This window comes from Meles meles, chromosome 12, assembly GCF_922984935.1.
Source record: "Meles meles chromosome 12, mMelMel3.1 paternal haplotype, whole genome shotgun sequence".
In the NCBI taxonomy this organism is placed as follows: domain Eukaryota; kingdom Metazoa; phylum Chordata; class Mammalia; order Carnivora; family Mustelidae; genus Meles; species Meles meles.
In genome coordinates, this window is record NC_060077.1 from 75,560,122 (window position 1) to 75,585,715 (window position 25,594).

The 25,594-nt window shown below is 41.7% G+C and overlaps 1 protein-coding gene and 1 pseudogene across 3 annotated transcripts; both read left to right on the forward strand.

Annotated features, from left to right (window-relative positions):
* The first annotated feature begins 1,280 nt into the window (after window positions 1-1,280).
* LOC123954305 lies at window positions 1,281-20,333 on the forward strand. 3 transcript variants are annotated; one of them, XM_046025387.1, is made up of 9 exons: window positions 1,281-1,403; window positions 2,561-2,794; window positions 3,293-3,499; window positions 6,687-6,917; window positions 7,820-7,973; window positions 9,243-9,352; window positions 10,240-10,353; window positions 11,826-11,972; window positions 20,238-20,333. In XM_046025387.1, the coding sequence occupies exons 1-9, from the start codon at window positions 1,320-1,322 to the stop codon at window positions 20,253-20,255; spliced, it is 1,299 nt and encodes a 432-aa protein (XP_045881343.1). In that variant the 5' UTR covers window positions 1,281-1,319; the 3' UTR covers window positions 20,256-20,333. The 3 variants fall into 3 exon arrangements, with proteins under 3 accessions (XP_045881343.1, XP_045881342.1, XP_045881344.1); XM_046025386.1 differs by lacking the exon at window positions 20,238-20,333 and adding an exon at window positions 12,852-13,956; XM_046025388.1 differs by lacking the exons at window positions 2,561-2,794; window positions 20,238-20,333 and adding an exon at window positions 12,852-13,956 and having other exon boundaries at window positions 1,294-1,403.
* Window positions 20,334-24,524: 4,191 nt separating this feature from the next.
* LOC123953919 lies at window positions 24,525-25,132 on the forward strand (annotated as a pseudogene).
* Window positions 25,133-25,594: the final 462 nt, after the last annotated feature.

The following is a 25,594-nucleotide window of genomic DNA, read 5'->3' on the forward strand; positions in this document are numbered from 1 at the left end:
AAACAATTATTCGAAATACTTTATGACCTCAAAATCAGTACCATTCATTTCAGTTCCAGGTCTTGGTAGGGAAAGGCTAACTGGTATGATGCACTGAGGGATCTTAGATTTGAGGAGACGTGATAGGAAGGCCCCCGTGTCAGCTCTCCATCGCCTCAAAGAGTGACCACCTGCAGCCTTGTCAGAGCCTGAGCTGGCTAACCCAGATAGCGTCTACATCTTTATCCCTTGTTCCGGAGCTTCTTAGAGACAAGCCAGAAATATGGACTAGACTGTAATGGACTAACTGGGCCTACCTGGTGAAGCCGTATTGGGACTCAAAGGCTCAGCTCAAAATTCTGACTTTGGAGAAGCCCCATCTCAGACACAATCGCTGTCTTCTCTATCCTCACAGAGCCTTGGGCATACGTCTGTCAGAACACAGCACAGTCTTTGGTAGTGTTTTCCTTTCCATTTCTCCTACTAGAAGCTATTCAGAGGCTTCGTGCTGTTTCACAGGAGTGGCAAACAGTCTGGAACACAGTAGGCATTCAGCCATATTCACTGGAGGAAGACAGATAAGATAGAAAGGAAAGAAGGATGGATGACCCTTTGGGGATTATAGGAATGGTTTTTAGGTGACTCGGGCCACCCCTCGTCCCCAGAAAATATGATGCGAGTGAATTTTGAATGAAGATTTAATTTTCAGGGAACAAAATTGTTCAAGAAAGCACATGGGAAAATCAGTCCATTGGTTAGAGGCAGGACCGATTTGGGTGAAAACAGGTTGTACTAGACAAAGCACCCACCCTGAAACTGTAGAGAACTAACGTCATGAACAATCTTCTGAGAGATGATGCTTTGCTCTGATGCTGGTATCAGCAGGGCAGTGATGGCGTTTCATTGTCTCCATTTCCACGTCTCCGTTTCCACATCCACAAAATATGAAGACTGGGAGTACCTGAGAGAGTCACTATAAGAGTTCAGTCACGTAATGTAGGTGATTAGAACAGCACCTGGCGCACCGTGAGAGAAGGAAATGTCAGTTATCATTATCTGTGTTTGCGTCATCAGTAGACAAAGACATGAGGAGGGACGAAAGTATTTTATTGGTCTCTAATTTGGCAATTCTTTCTGGGGTTTTTCTGTGTGTGTGTGTGTGTGTTTTTTCCCTTAAACCGAGATTATAACTTCCTTATTTTGTTTCCTTAACTTTCAGCTATATATTAGTAACCCCTCACTGGAGAGTTATCATTCCTCACCTCTCAGGGATCTCCCCATCAACTAAAGCTACATCTCGCTGTCTTTCTTTCTTAGTGAATTGGCTGCTTCTGTTGCAAATGGACAACTCAGCCTTTGACATGCATGAAGATGCAGCACAGAATACTTTTTCTACAAGGAAGATGGACACAATCTCCAGAATGGTAAGGTGGAGATTGACACCTTGAGATCAGCTTCCCTCAAACCTTTATGCAGAGTCAGGAAAGAATCCCTTTTTAGACCAGCTTTCCTCAAGTGACCCACTTTTGAAAGGTAGCGTCTCCTGCTCTGGACATTTCTTGATTTGCATTCCATCTTATCAACTCCTAGCTCACATCTCCATTAGCTTTGTAATGGTTCAACTTTTCATGAATTTGTTGTTCACGGTATTAGTGAATTGGTTATTGTTCAGTATAATATCCTCATACAATGTTAAATTGTGAATGTTAATCAATGATTATGCTATACAAAATATACCATTTAAGAATGTTGACATGCTAACATCTATGTTATTAGTAATCAAAGCTATACCTGCTTAGAGAGGAATTCAGAGGGCAGTGGACAGGAAACCATGACATTAGTACTTACGAATGCCATTTTGTGGTCAGAGGAATGAGGGCAAATTGTTCCAAAAGTTAAGGTGTGTATTCTTTTGGTAGCTTTCAGAAATGTGGATTGTAACTCACAGAAATAATACTGTTGTTTGTAGCATGTATTTGTAACGTGATAACGAGGAAATAGCAACACAGCAGTACAAATATTGGACTTGGACTTGGTAGATGAGTTAGTAGCTCAGACAGGTAATATATGGAAGGGGGTGTTTAATGAAGCCATTTAAGTGAAGGAGGGAGGGAGAGTGGGCTAAGATCTATCAGGCCAGTTTACTGGTATGTTACTTTTCCCATGCCTATTTCCTGTTCATGTGATTACATATGTATATTCTGGAACTAAAAGATTCTTAAAATCTAGTCTTTATAATCTCTTTAATTTTCAGGTGAAGAGACTGCTATGCACTCAAATGCATTTTACATACAAACTTAACTGGCTACTTAATTTTCTAATAATTTATTCTGTGCCTCAGCTTTTCCTATGTTTATTGTTTTTCTTATTTATTTGGGTGTCAGGCAAGGTATATGAGATATGTGTGTGTGTGTGTTTGTATTTATTTAAACTCATATTTACACATGTATTATTTTACTGAGTATATTTATCCCAGAAATGCATTTTTTTAGGTAAAAGAACATATAAGCCAAAGTGAGAAAGGAGGCAATATTTTTAATGTATCAAGAGTAGAGAATAATGGCTTCAAAATTTCTCTTAGGAGAAGAAAAGACAGTGGTCACTGATGAGCATTTTCCTGGTGTGTCTCTTGGCCTGTACCGTCACCATGGCAGTAGGAGTACTGATACTTTCCTTGGTTTATGTTCACAACTCTCAGCCACATTCAGAAGTCCACCTAGGACTGGAAGCCCGGCCTCTGCAAACAACGGTTCCCATAGTGCAAAAGGCTGTTGATCCAAAATTCCAGTTTCTTAATCATTTGCCTAAATCCAAGGTATGAATCACACATTTAGAAAAAGAATCATCTCTTCTAACAGTGATTTCAAAACAAACCTCCCATTGCCTGTTTACTAAGCTTTGTTCTCTCTTCACTGGAAGGAACTGACTGTGGGCCATCTAGATGAAGGGAGGTGAGCCATAGAGGAGAGGGAGTGTTGGCGTGATACTGGCCCCAGGAAAAGCTTTTCTTTCATCGATAGCTCTGTGTCAGCCCAGAGGGGAGGACTGCAGACAGACAAATGCAAAGCTCTCTATTCTCTTGTCAAGAGGTGTTCTTTTCATGTCTGACAGGGACTCAACCCACCGTTCTGTAGGCACTCCTGCCATTCCTCAAGTCTTGCAGACCTATTCTTCCTCTTCCCTTCTGGGCCTCCAGTCTTCATCTGCTCACCACAATCTTTTCTGTTTCGCCTATCTCTTACTCTGAAGGCCACAGTGGCCTCTTGTTCCTCAGGTGACCTCTGTGTTGACAGTTGCTTGTCTGACGTTTCAGGTGTTTGAATTTCCTGGTGGTGCAATCCAGTGGGCCCGGTACAGGAACAATGTCAAAGACTACCTCAGCATTGAAGAAGAGGCCTTTGGCAGCAGCTTGAACAGTCAGAGATCACAGATGACTCTGGGGACCCTGAGAATAAAAAACAACGGTCTCCGGGCCCCTCACTGGCACTTCAATGCTAATGAACATGGCTACCTTGTGCAGGTATGACCAGTTTGCCTGTGTTCTGCCCCTAAGTGTTTATGCTGTGTGTCCTCAAGCTATTATTTTAGTTGTTGTAAAACCTACTTAGCTAAGTGACAGACAACACCCAGGCTTTGGCTGTATATTCAATTAGATTTGTTAGCAGTGGCCTGAAGCATTAACCTGTTTGTTGTAATTATTCCTGGCATCACTTTGAACTTCTTTCTTCAGCACGAAATCATTTTTCATTTGCTATTGTTAAAATAAGATCACCGTTCCATCCTTTGAGCCAAAGCTAAAACTTGTAGCTCTGATCCAGTGATCAAAGAGATGGCTGCTTTATTCTAAGGAAAAAAGCAGTTTGCTGATGTTCAGCCTGGAGTTCCCAAGATCAGGCCAATTACATGCCCTTTTGTGGTTCAGACTTTATAGAATTGTCTAGGAGTCAAGTGAAAGAGAGCTAGAGGTGAAATGAGCGTTCTCACTTGAATTTCAAATAATTCATTAATTCTAAAAAGTATTGATTGTTGCATTCTGTAGTCCAGATACTGGGGGAGGGATAGTGACTAAGTGCTTGCTCACGGCACTTTCGGACTTTGGTCTTACCCTGGTGATCCTATTAATAGATCAGCCAGTGTTACGTGACATATTTCTGTTGGTGTTCGTAATATCCCTTGTTTATGCAATCCATTCAGTTTTAGAATTTACAACAGGAAGAGAGATTAGAGTTTTATCTGTCTGAGACCAAACTTCTTATTTCTTTTGAGAGAACAGAGGCTCACAAGGATTGAGTTTTCTAAAGATAAACTATAGTTGGCCTGGGACAAGTCCATGTTTTCTGCCATTTTGTCTTTTTCCACATATACAGAATATGTAAAATAGGACTGTCTTGGGGCACCTGGGTGGTGCAGTCAGTTAAATGTCCAACCCTGGGTTTTGGCTCAGGGTATGATGTCAGGGGATGAGATGGAACCCTCTGTTAGGCTCTGCACTCAGTGCAGAGTCTGCTTGGTCCTCTCTCCCTCTCTCTTGGCCTGCCCCCCCCCCATAAATAAATAAATCTTAAAAAAAAAAAAAAAGAAAGAAAAGAAAAGAGGACAGTCTCCAAAAGATTCGTTTCCATGGCTCTGGCTGAGTAGTGGCAGAGTTGTAGGAGGAAGGAAAAGCATGTAAGTGGAAGGGGACACCCTTAAAAACAAACCTCAAGTAGGGAAATTAGTCTGGAGCATGTTCCAGTAGATAACAGGCCTGGAATCCAGCTCAGTCTGGAGAACTGTTCTGGAAAGTCCAGAGAGAGTTTCTAATGTGATCTAAATGTGAGCTAGAAGGTGGTCAAGAGGTACAAACTTCCAGTTATAAAATAAATAAATCATGAGATGTAATATACAGCATGGTGACTTTATTTCATAATATTGAATTGTAAATTTGAAAGTTGGTAAGAGAGTAGATCTTAAAAGTTCACAGCACTCACCATAGCACATACCCTCCCCAGTGTCCATACCCTCCCCAGTGTCCATTTCCCTGCCATCCCTCCCTCCCAGTACCCCCCCACTCCAGCAACCCTCAGTTTGTTTCCTGAGACCAAGAGTCTCTTAAGATTTGTCACCCTCTCTAGTTTTGTTTTGTTTCATTTTTCCCTCCCCTCCCCTATGATCCTCTGTCTTGTTTCTCAGATTCCTCAAATCAGTGAGATCATATGATAATTGTCCCTCTCTGACTGACTTATTTCATTTAGCATAATACCCTCTAGTTCCATCCACATTGTTGCAAATGGCGGGATTTGGGGCTTTGTTGATGACTGCATAGTATTCCATTATGTGTGTGTGTGTGTGTGTACACCATATCTTCTTTATCCATTCATTTGTTGATAGACACCTAGGCTCTTTCCATAGTTTGGCTATTGTGGACATTGCTGCTATAAACATTGGCGTGCACGTGCCCCACAACAGACTTCTTGTAGATGCTTCCCTAATGACCAACTCTGGAAGAAATAAAATTACTTTTTCTACTTACTTTACAGAATAATATTGTGGAGATGATTAGAGAATGAGAAAAAGGATTTTATAAGTGGAATCAAAGTATGGTGTAGTATGCATTACAAGTATAGACTTCCCTCCAGCCTCTGGCAACCACCATTCTATCTCTATTTCTAGATATTTTGACTAGAGAATTAAGTTTTAGGGATCTTCTGTACAGCATTTTGTCTATCATTAACAATACTGTATTGAACACTTAAAAATTTAAGAGGGTTGGTCTCATGTTAAATGTTCTTAACACAATTAAAAAAAGTGTAGACTTTGTAGCTAGACTGCTGGAGGTCCAAATCCCAGCTTTGCCATTGACTAGCAGAGTAATCTTGGGAAAATTGTACATTCTTTACAGATTCAGTTTCTCTCTATAAAATGAGGATAATAATAGTACTTGCTTCATAGGGTTGATACAAGGGATGATTGAGTTAAGTCAGGTAAAGTGCCTTAGAAAAATATTTGGACACAGAGTAAAAGCACTGTGTTATTACTCTTAGTATTATTATTAGAATTGTGTGCAGACTTTTTATCTAGGAAATAATGTGCATCCGTTTGCAAACACATGGAAACATGGACATACACGAATGTGCATGTCAGCATGACCACCTGTGAACACGCACACATGTGCTTGTAGTCTTTTCAAACTCTGAAGCATGAACTTAGAATTCCAGATTCGCAGTAGAGGTGATATTGCCCCCTGGGGATGGGAGCAAAAACTGGTTCTTAGAAGGTAAAACGCCTCACTTTTTTTATGTGTAAAGGTCAGTTATGCATGTAGTGCACAAGCATGATGAATGTAAGGTGTATCGAGATTAATAGCACATCTGTAGTGTCAAAATTTCATAGGATGGTAATTAGTAAAAAAAGACCAAAATGGTACCTTATAAGAGATGTAATGAGGGCACCTGGGTGGCTCAATTGGTTAAGCGACTGCCTTCAGCTCAGGTCATGATCCCGGGGTCTGGGGATCAAATGCCGCATCAAGCTCCCAGCTCCACGGGGAATCTGCTTCTCCTTCTGACCTTCTCCCATCTCATGTTCTCTCTCACTCTCTCTCTCAAATAAATAAAGAAAATCTTTAAAAAATATATTTTAAAAAATCGAGAAAAAAGGTGTAATGAAAAAGATTTGAGAAACATTGCTCTAAAGTGATGTTGTATGTGTTTTCTGTTATGTTTCAGGGGACGGCATGGATTGGGGTGGTTGATGATGGTGGTGTAGTTACTACATACAATGTTACAGCTGGCCAAGTGATCTTCTTCCCTAAAAATACTCTACACTGGATTAAGAATGTGGGGAATGAAGACTGCTTTTTCTTGCTCTTCTTTTCCACACATGATGAACTTCAGACACTGGATGTTGATGATGTATTTTTTTCTGTACCTGAAGATATTGCTTCCAGGTCACTTAAGGTCTGTACCACTGCTGAACACAAATCCTTCTTTGAGGGTTTGCATTACATAGGCACAAAGAAAGCATGAGTATTTGTGTTTCTAGGGTAGCAGTTAGTAGGGTAAGATTTGGGTAATGAACTCAAGAACATAACTTGTATTCCTATTAAAGGTACACAACTTGTTGGAACTGACTGAGTTTTTACTTTCCTTTATGAAGGACTTCTACAGGAAACTATAATGAATTGGTAGAAAAGTTTTGATAGCATTAATAAAAATGACTGTTGTTTGATCTCTGAAAAGATATACGCTCATTCAGGGAGAAGTTTGCTGCAGATGATGTAATTGTGTTTTCCTAATTCAATGCAGAGAAGCCCATTGTTTTCCTGAAGGAAAGCTGCTTTGGTCTTTCTGAATACTTCTATTATCATGGAGGGGCTGCTCATAGGGCTGGGTATAGAGGGAGAGGGCCAGATGCAGATAACTGTGTATGCTAATGATCCAAATGGGTGATCAGAAGAATTGGTAATGGCCATAAGTGGCAACTGGAAGAAATTCTGTGACAGATTTAGAAATCAATCTAGGGAAGTTTTGAAATTGACCTCACAGCAGATCCTGATTGAATGTTGTAGGGAGAAGTGGAAAAAATGAGTCATTAAGAGAATATTTGTAAATATGAAAACCAGTGTATATTTTTATAGGATTATAATGATTATAAAACATCAACACATTAAAAGCCAACATGCATTGAAAACTTGGAGGATTTTCATGAATATCACAGCCTCAGGTTGACTGAGGTCAGTTTCTTTGACTGGGCCACTGAAAAACCACAATGGTGCCCTATCCTCAGCTACCTACCCTTCTATTACTAAAATTTGTAGAATGTTTCACAAATACCGTGTATGATTTCTTATGTGTTTCAGCCTGAAGGTGGAATTAATTTCATTAGAACGTTCCAGAAGCAGAAAGAGGACCAGGGTGTCAACCTTCCCCCCAACTTGGCAGAACTGGTTATAAATCCTAGTTATGTTCAGTCTCCAGAGAGTCTTGTGTGGAGATATTTTTATGACCTTAAAGGTATAGTATGTTATTTTGCAAAATCTTTCTAGTTAAGTGTTGGTATATGTGATTGTATAGGTGTTGGATTGAGATGTAATTTTTTTTTTATAGTGGGTAGAGTTAAAGAGGAGTTTGAAAAAACACATTTCTTTAAAGAATAGGAAATGAGAGAAAAAGAATGGAAGCAAAAAAAAACGTAGTAGAAGATTTCAAAGTGTGAGGGGTGTGTGTTGGGACTGGAGGTGCCTCAGGAGACGAGGATGATGAGAGAAGAGGGTCCAAGAATGCAGGTTTCAGAAGCCATGCTGATGAGTTTATACTTCATTTTGATGGGAAAGAGGAGCAATTAAGGGATTTCAAATAGGAGATTTTATTTTATTTTATTTTTATTTTTTAAAGATTTTGTTTATTTGACAGACAGAGATCACAAGTAAGCAGAGAGGCAGGCAGAGAGGGAAGGAAGCAGGCTCCCCGCTGAGCAGAGAGCCCGATGCGGGGCTCAATCCCAGGATTCTGGTATCATGACCTGAGCCGAAGGCAGAGGCTTTAACCCACTGAGCCACCCAGGTGCCCCTCAAATAGGAGATTTTAAATTAAGTTTTGAAATTTTAAATTAGGTTTTGTATTTATTTTTTTAAATTATTTTATTGAAATAGAATCTTTTTTTCTTGTAATGAGAATTTTTTTTAAACGATTTTATTTATTTATTTGACAGAGAAACACAGTAGTGAGAGAAGAAACAGAAGCAGGGGGAGTGGGAGAGGGAGAAGCAGACTTCCCGCCGAGCAGGGAACCCAATGTGGGGCTCAATCCCAGGACTGAGATCATTGGGATCATGACCTGAGCCGAAGGCTTAATGACTGAACCACCCAGGTGCTCCTGTAATGAGAAATTTTAAGATCTTAGCAACTTTCAAATATGCAATACAGTATTATTATTTATAGTTGGATACTGTACATTACATCCCCATGACTTACTTATTTTATAACTAGAAGTTTGTACCTTTTGATTCCTTTCATCCACTTTGTGGATACCTCACTTTTTTTTTTTTCTTTAAGGATTTTATTTATTTATTTGACAGACAGAGATCACAAGTAGGCAGAGAGGCCGGCAAAGAGAGAGGAGGAAGCAGTCTCCCCACGGAGCAGAGAGCCGGATATGGGGCTCGATCCCAGGACTCTAGGATCATGACCTGAGCTGAAGGCAGAGGCTTTAACCCACTGAGCCACCCAGGCGCCCCTGTGGATACCTTACTTTGTCTTGTTTTTTAAACTTCCTCTGACTCAGGTTCAAAAGAATATCAATTTCCAGGAGGAGTAATACAACTGGCACAATACTGGAAAAATGGAAGCGAACTAAGCAACAATGAAAAAATTTTTGGTGAATTCCTGAATCAGGTAATTGAGAAAATCTTTTTTTTTTACAGATTCTACTTATTTGTCCGAGAAAGAGAGAGCAAGAGAGCTTGGTAGGGGCTGGCGGGGGGGGAGAGAAAAGGAGGGGCAAAGGGAGAGGGAGAAGCAGACTCCTTGCTGAACAAGGAGACCAACTTGGGGCTCAATCCCAGGACCCTGGGATCATGACCTGAGCCGAAGGCAGAGGCTTTAACCCACTGAGCCATCCAGGTGCCCCGATTCAGTCTTCTTTTGGAAGAAAGGCAAAGGAAAAATCTAGTCAAACATTACTAGATTTGATTAATGGAAACTATTCATTGAGACCGTAGCGTGAATTTGGGACCTAACTTCCTGGTCTGGATAGTTACATTAATATAACACAGGCACTGGGGGTGATCTGGGGATGGAGCCCCACATCAGGCTCTCTGCTCTGCAGGGAGGAGCCTGCTTCCTCCTCCTCCCTCTCTCTCTCTGTCTCTGCCTGCCTCTCTGACTACTTGTGATCTCTGTCTGTCAAATAAATAAATAAAATCTTAAAAAAAAAAAAAAAGCTCAACTGGCTGCATTGCATAATGCCTACGAGTTCAACGGGGCCATCAAATCCCCTGATTCAAATCCCAGGCCCACCATTGTCCAACCCTAAGTAAATGACTTAGCCAATCTATATTTCAAATTCCTCACCTGCAAAAAAGGAGGGATTAACACTACCAACCTTACAAGGTTGTTTTAAGGAACAAGAGATGTAATAAATATAAGGGATAAAAAAAAATTGTATGTTCTCAGTGAGGGCTGCAGAAAGAGAAGCTGTAATTAGGATGATGTGAATGGTTAAGTTGCTGAATGGGATGTTTGCTAAATAACCGGATTTATATGTCTTTTCCTTTTTCAAGCATCAGAATGCTCTCACCTTGTGTACACTCAGAATTTATAACAATGGATTACGACAGCCGCATTTTCATTTTAATGCAAATGAAATGGGATATGTAATAAGTGGATGTGCAAAGGTAATTTCTCCACAAACAGCTTCTTGAACTTTCCTTTTTAATGCAGAAAGAAGCAAACAGGTTTTTCTTTGTTTGGTTCAGTTGTTGGTAACATTGAAAGACTTGGTGCTAATGGCTTTCTAGACAGTTTCCGTAGAAAATACTATGCAGGGGCGCCTGGGTGGCTCAGTGGGTTAAGCCTCTGCCTTCAGCTCAGGTCATGATCTCAGGGTCTCTGGGATCGAGCCCCGTATCGGGCTCTCTGCTTGGCAGGGAGCCTGCTTCCTCCCCTCTCTGGCTGCTGCTCTGCCTACTTGTAATCTCTCTCTCTCTCTCTCTATCTGTAAAAAAGAAAAAAAAAATTTAAAAAAAAAAAAAAAGAAAAGAAAAGAAAATACTATGCAGGCCATGCTGGGTAGCTTCTAACTTTGATATTAGCATGAGAAGAGGCTCAGCCCATGTCAGAAATGATAAAGAAGTTATCATGTAGGGTGAAGGGTTTGAAACATTTTCAGAGTTTCGCATTTTTAGGGAATATAAGGTTTAGTGTGCTGCTCTTTGGGGACTGTGACATCACTGTGTCCACTCAGTGTGACATGAGTGGGGATGGCTGGGGAGGTGAAGTGTCAGTAGGGTGGCCATATACTTTGTTTATGCAGGATCCTCCTGATGTACACTTGTCTGGGTGAAACCGGTGACTCTTCAGTCACATGGTTATCATGAGAAAAGCCAAACTGAATAGCACGTTATGGTCGTGACTTGACTGTAGTTCTTCTGGACCATCACAGGGCTCCCTGGGGAAATCAGCGATGGCCTACCCAGGTCTAAGTGGACTTCTAGCTTGTTCCTGTCTCTATCCTGACGGAAAGAACCAAACCAGACTGAATTGCACTTGCTAGGTCTTCCTTAGCACAAGTGTTTTGTTTTTATAGGTGAAGGCTTGGGTACATTGGGAAAGGGCATTGTAATCACTCTCAAATTCTGTTTCAAGGATCAGATTTTATTTTTGGATTGCTTGTGTGCTCACGGGCGTGCATTTGTGTGCATATTTCGTTTCTGATCCTTTTAAGGGGAGCTATTAGGGTGCTGCTGTCCTGGAAGGCTGAATTTTCCTCAGCAAGTCAGGAGGAGGGCATGAGGGCAGAAAAACAGTGAGATGTGAGCCTTCTGCTTGATTAGGGAATTTATAATCCTTCATTAGAACATAGTGATTGATGCTCTTATTGCACGATGTTCCACAGTGTTGAATTCACTAATGCGTTTTGAGGAACATCTACTTAAATAGAGTGTCTTTTGACTTCTGGGGGGCTACATCTCAGAAACAGGAGACTTTATGTAAAAGATGGCTTCTATTTTCTCCTATTTACCCTCCCTAAGAAGTCCTTTTATAACTATATGTTTTTATTCATCTATTCTTCATTATTAATACTTCTCCTTAATGATTATTTGATTTTATTTGCTTAACTTCAACACAGTTTTCCCTCCCTCTTTAGGTGGGCATTATTAATACTCAGGGTATCGTGGAGTTTGATGTTCACATTGGAGACGTGGTATTTTTCCCCATGGGAACCCAACATTACATTAAGAGCACATGCGATGAGGATTTGCTTTTCCTTCTTGCCTTCAGCACTGGAGACCAGGTGAGTATAAGACAGTTCTAGAGAGATTGCTGAGTGTCTCTGATGGCAAAATATCCTGCTAAGCAAGGTGTCTGGACCGCAGGAGGCCCTCAGTAAACGTGAGCTGAGTGAATGAATGAATGAGTGGCAGAACATATGTGAAGAGGAGGAGAACCAGATACTCTCATCTGGTGATAAAGGGATTGCATATCTCACATTTTCTCCTAATTCCTCAAGTTCCAAGCCAACTGAGAAAAACACACACACAGACATACAGAGAGAGACAGAGAGAGACAGACAGAAACACACAGCGAGACAGTTCCAGAGAGCCCAATTGAGAGAGGCTGACTGAGAGAGTTAGTGTCAGAAAGGAAAGAGCTTGATAGAGGGAACAAGGACAGATGCTCAGACCCAACCACTGGACAGCCAGGCCAGATAGGCAGACATTATCAACCCAGAGGAGGTGGGCCGGCGTCTGGCTGTGGAGTAGGAGGACCTATTATTTGGCAGTGGGGTTTGCCTCTGTTGTGTGCTGCTGGGCACAGAGCCCTGAGAAGCCCTTTTGTTTCTAGTCCCTGCTCATGGGAAGACAGAGTGTCTTCCCTTCTCAAAGGAACTCCCTTTCAGTAGGATAGACACCCCATCCAAAAAAAGGTTTCCAATGCCTCAACATCTCTAGCCATCAACTGGACTTTCCTTATTCTCGGAATTGAAAAGTTGAGCTCCCTGTGGCAAAGGAAGACAGACTTACAAGGTGACCATTCACAGGAATTCGTGGTGGCCATAAAGTTCCACAGTCAAGTACCCCACTGGCTTGCAAGTGCCGTGATGGCTCTAAGATCTTTATAGGAATCTGAGTACTTTGGTGCTGATATATCCTGTTTTGGTTTCCACTACCAGTTGCAAACTCTTGACATGGACGATTATCTCCAGGCCACTGCAGACCACATCCTGGCCCAACTTTTCTTCAAGAAGCAAAGTGAATTTAAGAAGATCCCCAAATTCAAGGAGGACCAGGCAATCAACCTGCCATAGATTTGCCAATGAGTTCATACTTATTCTTCCTTCCACATTTGTTCTTACTGTTTTTAAAGAAGGACCATTTTGCTAATGAACCTGAAGCTCTTTACAGAGCAGAAGTGGGAAAGCAAGTGCAAAACAGCCCTGTTAGCTCATTTAGCTGACAGTGATGCTAGGCAGTGTATGCTAAGTGAGCATTTCAGTATCCTCAGTGTAGATTAGTAGATATATGGAGGAGACCCAATATATTAAATTCATATATTTTTGTATGGGTTTTAGTGTATGTGTATATATTTATTTGTTTTCCTTTTGTTACTTCAAATTTTATTACTCTGAGTCATTTTTTTATCCCTATCAGCAAATCTTACTACCATGCATGTATTTTTGTCATTCATCACAGTGAAAGGAATTCAGCCTATGTATGAGGTGCTGGAATTGGGTACCTCAAACCTTGTCTGGAGAGTTCAGTATGGAACCTGAGGCTGGCGATTCCTAACACTTTTGTTGTATGAAGTAACTTTTTACGATGGCAAAATTTTCAAGGATTCACTCATTTGACTGGTTGTATATTTCCTGTATATTAGCTGAGAATATAAAATATCCAGTGATGAACTAACTATAAATTCAGTACTTTCTTTGAATATATTGGATTTCATCAATCACATCAGCAACTATTTACATTTGAGGAGTAGTCAGCCCTATATTTGAGAAGCATATGGTAGTCCATTGGCAATGCTGGCTATGTATGTGGATTCAAGAACCTCTTGCCCTCATTGGAAGCCGGTAGGGGCTGGTGGTCTCCAAGTTGAGCATCATTGTCTTAAGTAGAAAAGAACTTGTTCAGATTTAATCTGTGCTGGGTTTTGTTTACAATTTATTTTAACAGGTATTTGTATTTGTTTTTGTTTTTTTTATAATATTTTATTTATTTATTTGATAGAGATTACAAGTAGTCAGAGAGGCAGGCAGGGAGAGAGGAGGAAGCAGGCTCCCCGCTGAGCAGAGAGCCCCATGTGGGGCTTGATCCCAGGACCCTGAGACCATGACCTGAACTGAAGGCAGAGGCTTTAACCCACTGAGCCACCCAGGCACCCCTTAACAGGTATTTGGTACCCCTGCATTATACTTGGGTACCGCTGTTAGTTCTGGTGTATACAGGACTAACGCCAGTTAGACTAACTGTATAGACTGTAGACTAACTGGCGTTAGTCCTATATAAAATTCTCAGGTCAGTGTAGCTAAGTTTTAATGCTTTTGACCACCGCCCCCCCCCCCCCCCCCCTTCAGATACTCTCCGGTTACCTAATGGAACTTTTAGATGTCTTAGGATGTTTGTTCCCAGGCTGAAAAGATCTATATGTTCCCTTCTTTCTCTGTCTTTGTTTTTATTTCTGTATCTTCCTGTCTGGAGTGCTAGTTCTGTTGACTACAAGTATCAGATTCAGTGAAAATCAGGAATAGCTCACTTCTAGCATGAGGAAGTAGCCATCTACATAATGTACCTAATCAGACAACAGAAGGCCTATTACCATTTGGAGCTATTGTGTATTTCCCTATTGCCTTTTTCTGGAAGAGGCAGGCCAGATCAGAACTTGGTAGCAATGGGAGTTTTGTGGTGGCAGTATTGTTTTGAAGACACTCTACAGGGAATGAGTCACTGTCCAGGAATAGGAACATAGCTGAGAAGATGCATGGAACAGCACAAGGAAATAGGTATATGGAAAGAGGCTGTCCAGATAGAGGGGAAATAGTCATAAAAGGAAAATAACAATGTGTGTAGACAGATTTTATCTGTAAGTTTTGTTTTACTTTAGGAACTTTTATATACTATAAACTAGTTCATAATCCATTCTCTTATACCAGGAAATACTGTTATTAGGTTTTATTTAATAAAGATTTTACACATCTTTGTATATTATTTTGCCATTATAATTTTGAAGGAAATCTGTTCTTAAGGTCTTATGTATTTGAAGCATTATTGGTTTCCCTGTATGGATCTTTGAAATACGACTTAGGAATCCAATCCACTATGTATTTAAAAAAGAAAATCTTAAAAATAAAAACAATCTAATGAAGCCAATTCAATTGGAATATTGTCAGTATGTTATTTTATGGGGGAATGTATTTTCAACTTCTATTTTGTTGGTCTAATTTCAGTCCTTTATCCCTCCTTGAGATGCTGATTTCTAGTTTTCATACCATTTTATTCTCTAAGGTGACTTAGTCCTCTTACACTCAAGTGCTTTTAAGCTTTTTGTTATACCAACTTTATTAATTATCAAATCAATAGAGTAAAGAGTGAACTGCTCAATTAGACTGATCATTTGGCATCATTCAAGCAAAACCCAGACATCTGAAAACTTCTTTAACCTGAACCCACCTTAACCATTTTATATACACAGTCTATAATACAGACATAGTTAATTCATTTGAAGTGGTGTCAGCTGTTCTTAACTGTTTTAAGAAAACTTTAAAAAGAGCTTTCCTTTTTAAAAGCACTTTGAATAACTGAATGGAATGAATTAATTTGAATAGAGGACCTACAGGTTAGGTAAACAGCCCTGAATATTCCTTATTGCTTCTAAATCGGGAGGTAGTTATAAAAAGTGTCTTTGTTCATACTCTCATCCTTCCGTATTGAAAAGCAATCAGGCTGCTTTTTATCACCTGGCTGATTAAGGAAAAAGAAAATAGTTAAATGTTACTATACAACTTGATTCCCAATGACTGTATTTTCTTAATGTTTGAAAATGAATCAGTATATTATTGCTTTAAAAACTAGAAAAGATCTTTATGGGGCAGTCGCTACGCGTCTGCCTTGGGCTCAGATCATGATCTCAGGGTCCTGGGACTGAGCCCAGCGGAGGGCTCTCTGCTCTGCAGGGAGCCTGCTTCTCCCTCTACTGCTCCCCCTGCTTGTGTTCCCTCTCTCGCTGTGTGTGTCTCTCTCTGTGTCAAATAAATAAATACATCTTTTAAAAAATAAAAAAAAATAATCTTTATATATTTTGGATACTAACCCTTTATTAAATATGCCATTTACAAATATCCTCTCCCACTCAGTAGGTTGCCTTTTAGTTTTGTTGATTGTTTCCTTTGCTGTGCAGAAGCTTTTTATTTTGATGTAGTCCTGATAGTTTATTGTTGCTTTTATTTCCCTTGCCTCAGGAGACCTGTCTAGAAATACCATATGTTGCTACAGCTGATGTTGGAGACATTACTACCTGTGCTCTCTTCTAAAATTTTTATAGTTTCAGGTCTCATATTTAGGTCTTTAATCCATTTCGAATGTGTTTTTGTGTATGGTGTAAAAAAGTAAATAGGTGATGGGGATTAAAAGTGCACTTGTCGTGATGAGCCCATGGGTTTATGGAAGTGTTGAATCACTGTATTGTACACCTGAAGCTAATATAACACTGTATGTTAACTATACTGCAGTTAAAAAACTAAAAAAGAAAGCAAGCCTCCCAAAAAAGCCACAGTGATTTTGTGCTGTGATTAGAAGTCACAAATGGTGTCTCCTCCACAGTCAGCACTCACACTGGCTTTATGAACCTGGCGGTTTTCATTTTGGATCACTATTCCTTCGAAAAGAAGAAGACCCTTGAAAGTTCAGAGCAGAACAGTGATGACTAATGAGATGGGAACCTGTTTTCCTCATTGTGTTGGGTCCGTAATCAAAGGAGCGAGACTGATACAAAGCGAAGGTCAAGCAAAGCTTTATTTCGCGCCAAACATTGAGAATCAAACCAACCAAAGAGGCGACTTCTCTCTGCCTTCCAGGCTAGCTTTTAAGGGCAAAGGCCACGTGGTTGGGCCTGGCCACGCACAGGTGGCCAATGAGATTATAACACACAGAGAAAGCTGCACAGTCATGCTAGGTCACACATAAGTGACCAATTGAATCAATTGAATCACAATTTACCCTACAATAGATATTTGAACTAGCCTATCACCTTGGTCAGAATTGGCCCCCAAAAGGCGCCCAAAGGGCGGTGCCCATACTCCTTGGTAGCTAAGGAGACAGTATGTGCCCCCACTGATTGGATACCTTCACGTGGCCTGACCCACCCTTGTATTTGGACTTTGTTACCTGGGACTAGTTTCCCAGACTTGCTTTTAAGTTAGTTCCCTGAGGGGGGCAGTGTCAGATTAAGTGTTACTGCATAAACAACAAATCAACAACAATTACTGTTTAACCGGATGGCATCACTCTGGCTAAATAGGCCCTTACAATTGCACTTACATTGGAACTGTCTGAGAAAGAGAAGCTAAAGCATCACTTAGAACCATGAAATCGCAGAGCTGGTAGAGGCCGTGTGTCATTTGGTCTCATGGCTTCAGTTTGTGGAAATGGAAACTGGGCTCTTTACCCAGGTTGCAACAACGTCCAGAACTTTTGAGTCCCACCCCAGCCCCTGTCCTGTGTAGTGTTTTTTTAGTTAACTGTCTTCAAATGTATGAAAGATTCCTCCATGTGAAGCAGAACCAGATACTAGAAAACACACCGTCTTCAAACGGGAGAGATGGCTTCTGTCACCTATGGATAGGCAGCCCCTGACGCCAGCATTTCTCCTCTGTGGGGCTTCCACATACCAGATGCCCGGGTTCTAGCTACTTCCATAAAGAGGTCAGAGCCTCCTGAGATCACAGGTCACTATCCTTATGTAGCCAAATACTCAATGCTTATGTTTTATTTTAAACTTTTTGTGCATTTTAAATTTTTACTAAAAATTTAAAAAGTTGTGCTAGAATATACAAAATATAAAATTTACCATTGAACCATGTTTAAGTGTACAATTCAGTGACATTAAGGACATTCAAATGGTTGTGCAGCCATTATTACCATCCACCTCCAGAACTTGCTCATCATCCCAAACCGAAACTGTCCCCCTTAAACACTAACTCCCCATTCATCTCTTCTTCCAACTCCTGGTAGTTTATCTCCATGAATTTGTCTGTTCTCAGGTACCTCCTATAGATGGAACCCTAAAATATTACTCAAGGCTCATTTTTATGAGATTCTTGCTTATTAAAAAAAAAAAAAAATTGTGCCTCTACCACGTGGTTAGCATTGTGGGAAGATACGCAAGAGACCCAAGATGTGGAGAATTTGAGTCTATCTTAGCTGTCACATTTCCAGAAAAGGCAACATACAGCCCCTTTGGTGATTCCCATTCCAGGGTCTTTAATCCTTTGGTGCTCAACTTTGTCACAACTCTCGTAAAATTTCTTTTCCCCTACTTTTTTTTGTCTGTGAGGAGAGGGCTTAAGGCTTCATTCTAGTCTCCAAAGTTGAAACATCTAGATAAAACTGTTTGATCTATTTTTTAAAAAAATATTGAGAAACCCTAAGTGACCTCAACAGATGTCTTGGTTCAGTAATGCCAAGTTTCATCCTGTTGGCAATATATCTATCACTATTATTTTAGCCTGTTGCTTTCAGACGTTTCCTCAGTTCAGAGAGCGGAGTAGCTCCCCCTGAGAGCAAGCAAGATGCGACCGGCAGGCTAACTGGGATATCGTACCATCCAGCAGTAGTGAGGGGGCCCTGGACTCACTCAGTGTCAGGCAAGGCACTAGCACACATCTAAAAGCCCACTTCGGATATCAGGACAATGAAAAGATTCAAAAATGTTAAATTATCACCCGAAAAAATTTGGAAAGTAAGGGTGCCTGGGTGGCTCAGTGGTTAAAGCCTCTGCCTTCAGCTCAGGTCATGATCTCAGGGTCCTGAGATCTAGCCCCGCATTGGGCTCTCTGCTTGGCAGGGAGCTTGCTTCCCCCCTCTCTCTCTGCCTGCTTCTCTGCCTACTTTTGTTCTTTGTGTCTGTCAAATAAATAAATAAAATCTTTTAAAAAAAATTTGGAAAGTAATTAGTAACCATTATTGTTTTTTGTTTTGTTTTTGGCCCTCTTTTTAGGAAATTGAGCAACCAAAACCCTGGGTTTTATTTATATTTATTTATTTATTTTAAAAGATTTTATTTATTTATTTGACAGAAATCACAAATAGGCAGAGAGGCAGGCAGAGAGAGGAGGAAGCAGGCTCCCTGCTGAGCAGAGAGCCCGATGCGGGGCTCGATTCCAGGACACTGGGATCATGACCTGAGCCAAAGGCAGAGTCTTTAACCCTGAGCCACCCAAGTGCCCCTTATTTATTTATTTTTAAAGATTTTACTTATTTATTAGAGGGAACAAGAGAGTGTACACATGATGGAGGTAGGTCAGAGGGAGAAGCCCTCCCCCCCATCAGGGAGCCGGAATGGGGCACAATCCTAGGACCCCAAGATCATTACCTGAGCCAGAGGCAAATGCTCAACAGACTGAGCCCCCCAAGCACCCCAGGAGGCAGGGTGTTAAATTTGTTTTTGTTTTGATATTAAGGATGCAGTGTACTGTAGATGTTAGTACCATAAGGAATAAATTAAGTGAAAAATAGAACAATTATTTATATTACTGAGTATTAGCACTGTTCAGACGATATTGTCCCTGGAGATGATTTGTCTCTGTTCATAGATAGTTATGGATGGTGAAAGTTGGGAAGAAAAATTCCTGTTAGTCAGGAATTGTCCTTTCAAATATACCTTCTCCTATTTTGTAAAGTAAGCCTTTGGAGATGGGTTTACAGGTTTATAGTACAGAGCCCCCACTTGGCCTGGGTAAAGGGAAAAATTCTTAACATACAGACAGCTATAGGACAGAGAGAAGCAGGAATGCACAAAAGGGAAAGGCATGAGTTTAGTGTTTTTTTGTTTTGTTTTGTTTTTTTAATTTTCTGACTTGATCAAGGGCTGGAGCATAATAAGTCTTAAGCTTTCTTCCGATGAGTTATCTTGAATGTTCCCCATAAAGTATTTGCTTTTGGATGGAACACTTTTCTAATCAGCCACATTCTACTTCGGCCCATATTTTCAGCTGCTACCCGTTAGGTTTTTAACTTCGCACTTCTTTAAATATAGCATACATGGAGAAAACTGTACATATCCTAAATTTATAGCTTGATGGATTTCTGCAAACTGAGCATACCCATCCAAACAGCAGCTCAAGCAAGTGCTCTGGTGGTATCAGGTTCTCTCATTGCCCCCAGGATGGCAAAATTATTTGTGCCGGTTTTTGGACTTCACGTAAAAGGAATCATACTGTCTGTGCTTTTTGGTACCTAACTTCTTTTGCTCAACTGTTTATTCTGTGAAACTCATTCATGTTGTGGCTCCTTTCCTTAAATTTTTATGCTTCTTAATTTTTTCTTTCCTCTCTCTTCAGATAAACCCTTGGCTTTGATGCGTCACCTCCTCAGTTCAGAGTTGGCAGTCATGACATGGACACAGAGTGACTCTAAGAGCTTCATGGTGATTTTGGATGGCTGACGCTGTCCCTGTTCTTTCAGCTCTATATGGTTATCTGGAATGTAACTGTGTTCCAGGCAGCCCAAAGGCTGTATATCCAATTCACTAATCTGTGCCCGCTGGCTTATAGTTTGACTCATTGTAGCCTCCTTGAGATTTCAACGGAACACTGACCCTGGGGAAACAAGGAATTTGGTGTTCCCAGAAGATCAAACCTGACCACGCTAGAAAATTGCCAACCCTGACACCAGCAAGTGTGCTTGAGATCATGTAGAGAATGCTTCTTCTCCTGCATGTTGACCCTCATCACCTCCCTGGCCTACCCTGAAAAAACTGTTTGGTCTGGATCTTCGGTGATGATCTTTGGACATTAGTCTGCCATCTTCCCAGGTTGCTGGCTTCCTGAATTTAGCAACCTTTCCTTTCCAACCGACATTTTTTTTTAAATTTCTTTTTTTTTTTTAAATTTATTTGACAGACAGAGATCACAAGTAGGCAGAGAGGCAGTCAGAGAGAGAGAGGAGGAAGCAGGCTCCCTGCCGAGCAGAGAGCCCGATGTAGGGCTCGATCCCAGGACCCTGGGATCATGACCTAAGCCGAAGGCAGAGGCTTAACCCACTGAGCCACCCAGGCGCCCCTCCAACCGACATTTGTCTCTCTGAGTATTGTCTTTGAAGCCAAGAGCAGACAAACTTGGGTTTCAGAAACAGGAAGAACCCAGAACTAATAAGAGAGGAGGTCAAGCTCAGTGAACTCTGCCCTGTAGCTTCTTTTTCTTTAACATTCTTCTCCTCTCTCCAACCCATTCCAGCCCAGTTCCTCAGGTAGCAGAAGTGTGGTAGATGCCCATTACACCAACTGGGTTAGATTCCATGGCAATGCTTTCCCAAATAGGACTCACTTTCCTATCTAATTAGGGAGGGAGCAGTGGAGGGATGTGGTCTAGGAACCCATTACTAGCTGTCATAAAGGAATGGTTTGTTTGGCTGGTAATTTGTTCATGATTTTTTTTCCTTCTTCTGGTGAGCTTGTGCATGAGAAATGAAATAATGCTTTTTAAAATATATGAATAATTTTGACATTTTTTTTGTGAGAGAGATTTAAACTGCATAAGCACACAACTTAGATGAAATAACTCAAGGGCTTTGATCCATTCAAGTTTGGGCAGTTGATTTTATTTTTTATTTATTTATTTTTTTAAAGATTTTATTTATTTTTTTTGACAGACAGAGATCACAGGTAGGCAGAGAGCCAGGCAGAGAGAGAGGAAGGGAAGCAGGCCTCCTGAGCCCAAGGCAGAGGCTTTAACCCACTGAGCCACCCAGGTGCCCCTGGGCAATTGATTTTAAAAGGATTTTTTTCCCCCAGGTCCCTTTGCATATGAAATTTATAATAGTAGCTCCATAATTTTGTAGGTCATCTTTTTACTAAGCACTAGTCAAATTCATTCATCTTCCTGTACTATGCAGAGATAAAGCCAATAGCTGTCTGAGTTAGTCAACCTCAAATGCTAATGCAGTATCGGGAAAATCAATAGGTGTCTCCCCACTCTTGTAACTTATCCTGCTGGCCTCAAAGGTGGAGAATATTCCCTGGAATGAAGTCAACTCAAATTTTTAAGTTACAGAGAAAGTGGTTATAAAACAAGGTATTTACAAGATAATTTTGCATTTCTTCTGATACTTCTTTATATATCATAGTATTTGCTGAACAGGGAGAAACTTAGGAGTGATTAATGGTGGCTGTGATTTTAAATGCTAAGGGAGATACAGACCCTCCTGTAACTCAGTCACTGCAGGAGGGGGAGTCAGGGTGGCGTAATATGGTACAAGGAGTGGTGAATCCTTTTGGTGGGTCTGTTCTTAACATTCAGTGACACTAGCTGACTGTTTGGGAAAACCACTCCAGAGGCATAGCTCATTCAGAGAAGTCTCTTCCATTCTCCTCTTCTTGGAACATGAGAGCCATTTTGACTTGCAGCATGAAATGTTGAAAATTCTGTATATGCAGGCACTAAAAATTCTCCAAATACCAGACATTAATGTCAAATGGATTAGAAAATCCATTGTTTGAAGTCTTAAGAGCAGAATATTGGTGAGAAATTTTAATTATTTTGGGACAGATGCTGGTAAGGGCAGCTTAATCTGAATGATGGGTTAGATGAAAGGCTGGGGCTCCAACCATTAGTGATGCAGCCATGATAGGAAATTCATATGAACTTGAATTCATCTCCAAAGCCTTTCCCCAAGTGCCTTTGTTTAAAGGAGAGATAAACCTCACTCATTTAATGTCACAGTCCAGATTACTCTGTCACTTGCTATGGCATCTCCATCACCACCTGGAATGCTATATGACTTATTACCGTGTTTTAGAGAATTCCTGCTTGTGGTGATCCCACTTCCTTCACCAAAGGCCCCTTATGTCTCCTGGACTCCTTGCCTTCCAGAGCCTCACCAATGCTTAACCTCACCTTACCCTGATATTCAGGAAGGCTAGAAGAGAAAAAGACACCATCAGAGCTGGGAAGGGACCACCTAGATGAGCTAGTCCAGGCTGTGCAAGCTGTGCTCCTACAGTACTACAAGCAACCTCCATAAAGTTGGGACTCTGAGAGGGGCAAGCCAAACGGGGGGTGCTCAGTGCCCTACAAGCTTTCCCGCTACCCTGCTTCAAACAAAACAGAAAAGAGTTTCAAACTCAATGACCTAGTCCAATCTCTATCCTTTCCAGATAAGGAAATTGAGGTCTGAAGAGCTGACTTTCTAGATCCAAAGTGTATGAGAGTGGTGGGCATAAAATTGCTCTAGAAACAGGTGATTTCTGAGAACCAGAAGCCCAGCTCTCACTTGTGGAGCAGGATGTTAAAGGGCAAGCTAACTCCGTAAAGCTTTGGTTTCATTGAGAGATTTCTATCTTCCCAATGATGTGCTTGATACCTTCTTTTGATTCTCTACATTTTTGGAACACAGCTTTGGAGGGTTGGAGTAGGTTGTTTCTGGAAGAAATTCAATGGCAACTTTCAGCTAGTACTTCTCATGGCAACGTGAGTCCAAGCACAGGGTACTAGGGTGAAGACTATTTCTTGACTTTAGGCTTCTCTTTAAAGTTGTGTGTGTGTGTGTGTGTTATTTGAGAAAGAGCACAAGCAGGGAGAGAAGCAGAGGGAGAGAGAAGAAGGCCCCCCACTAAGCAGGGAGGGCCCCGCCAGGGATGACAAAGCAGAAGGCAGACGCTCAACTGACTGAGCCAACCAGGTGCCCCTGGGCTTATCTTCAGTCCATAGCTCCCTTCCCACTTCAAAGAGAAGACCACGATGAAATGATAAACGTGCCTAATCCATGCCTGGTGGTTTTTTGACTTGCAACAGTGTTGGAGATCCTTGCTCTCACTCCTCCACCTGCCTAACCTCATTTCTCCGTTAGACCCTCCCTCCCCAACTCCGACTCTAATATGCAACTGTCTACTTGACGTTTCCACTTGCTTCTCTGATAAACACGTCGCAGACTCAACATGACCAAAGGTGAATTTCTGATCGTCACTCCCAAATCGAATCCACCTGAGCACTTTTCATCACCGCTAATGGGAATCTTAACCTTCCGATTACTCAAGCCCAGACCTTCAGAGTCAGCCTTGCCTCTTCTCTGTCTCACACCCTTCATCTACTCTGCCAGAAAATCCCGGATCTGACCAGTTCTTTCTAGCTCCACTGTTACCACCTTGGTCGGAGCCACTACAATTTCTCTCGTATCTTGCTTCAGGATCTTCCTAACTTGGCTTTATTTCTGCCTTTTCCACTTCATTTCAGTCTATTCTTAACAAAGTAGTCAGAGTGGATCTGCCCCTTCAATGCTGGACCCCAGACCCCAGACCCAGCCCTTCAAGCCGCACCCTCCCAGCCACCCCCACCCCCGCTCCTCCTTGCCTCCTCTTTCCTGGTCATCCCTTCCACGCCTCATCCCCTCCCTTCTCTGGCCTTATCTCTACTACTTTTTCCTCCTCCTCACTCCACTGCAACCACGCCAGCGTCTGGGCTGAGACTCACACTCCCTCGGCTTTGCTTCTGAATTAGGGCATTTGATAGGGGATTCCCTCTGCAGGGATAACTCCAACCAGATTTCTAACTCCCTAACACAGCATTTTGCCCAGATATCCCTTCCTTAATGATCATTCTAGCTAACATGGGAAGACACCTGCCACCCCACACATGTCTCTCCCCACCCGTTCTCGCGTATGGGTATGCGCGGGAATATTTATAAGTGGGAAGACCCTCGAGGCGCTCTCAGAACTCTCGCGAGACCTGTCGCCCGAATTGCATGCCGGGAAAGGCCGTGACTGCCTTCACTCTGGCTACGTGCGGGCTGGCTTGTGGGCCACGCCGTCCGTGCAGTCAGTGTGGGGACGTGGACCAGCGGCAGGAGTCGTTAGAGCGCTGGCCGCCTTCCTCAAAGAGTCGGGAGAGCGGAAAGTCCCTGAGTGGGTGGGAGGCGGGGTGCCTAAAGTACGGGCTTCGCGTCGTGAGGACTGCTTCGGCATGCGAGCTGCGTGCCCAGCGCGGCACCTGTCCCTCCCCGGTGGCGCTGGCGTGAGTTCTGGGCCCGCGGGGGACGACAGCGACATTGCGTCATGCCCAGCCACTTCAGCCCACGCTCCAAGCCCCGGAGGGCCTGGAAATGGTGCGAAAGGACCAAGATGGGGGCCCGCAAACTGACCCCCAAGGGAGAGCCAGGCAGGATCACCGGACAGGTAATCGCGCATTACAACAAGCGATGCGGGTTAGTGGATTGCCCCATGGGCGAATGGCGCGGAGAATAGCTGGGTTCAAAGGATGCATACTTAAATGTTTCCCAGCTGTTGCCAAACCTGCCATCCGGAGGGATTCTGCTAATTTACATTCTCACCACCGGTGTGTTCTTTACTCCAAACTCTTTGAGAACACTGCATTATCATGGAAAAAATTCTCTGCCGATCCCATAGGCAAACAATTATGTATTATTGTTTTAGTTTATATGTCTTGAGTTACTATTGAGCATGAACATCTTTTTACATCTTTATGGATAATTTGATTTTCACTTCTTTGAATTGCCCTATGTCTATATTTTAAAATTGTCATATAGCTTATAAAAACTCTTTTTGAATTAATTTACCGTTTCTTAGTATTAAACTTTGCACCCGATTTACTGTTTATCTTTTTTCTAAAATACATATATTGTTTTATTTACTTGAGAGAGGGTGAGAGAGAGAGAGCGCAAGTGAGCACGAGCTGGGAGAAGGCCA

Bases quoted from the DNA above. Each gene is read 5' to 3' on its own strand.
- LOC123954305 (XM_046025386.1), top strand. From the start codon at position 1,320: ATGGACAACTCAGCCTTTGACATGCATGAAGATGCAGCACAGAATACT. The intron at 1,404-2,560 runs GTAAGGTGGAGA...AATTTCTCTTAG, and splicing joins TGGACACAATCTCCAGAATG to GAGAAGAAAAGACAGTGGTC. The intron at 3,500-6,686 runs GTATGACCAGTT...GTTATGTTTCAG, and splicing joins AACATGGCTACCTTGTGCAG to GGGACGGCATGGATTGGGGT.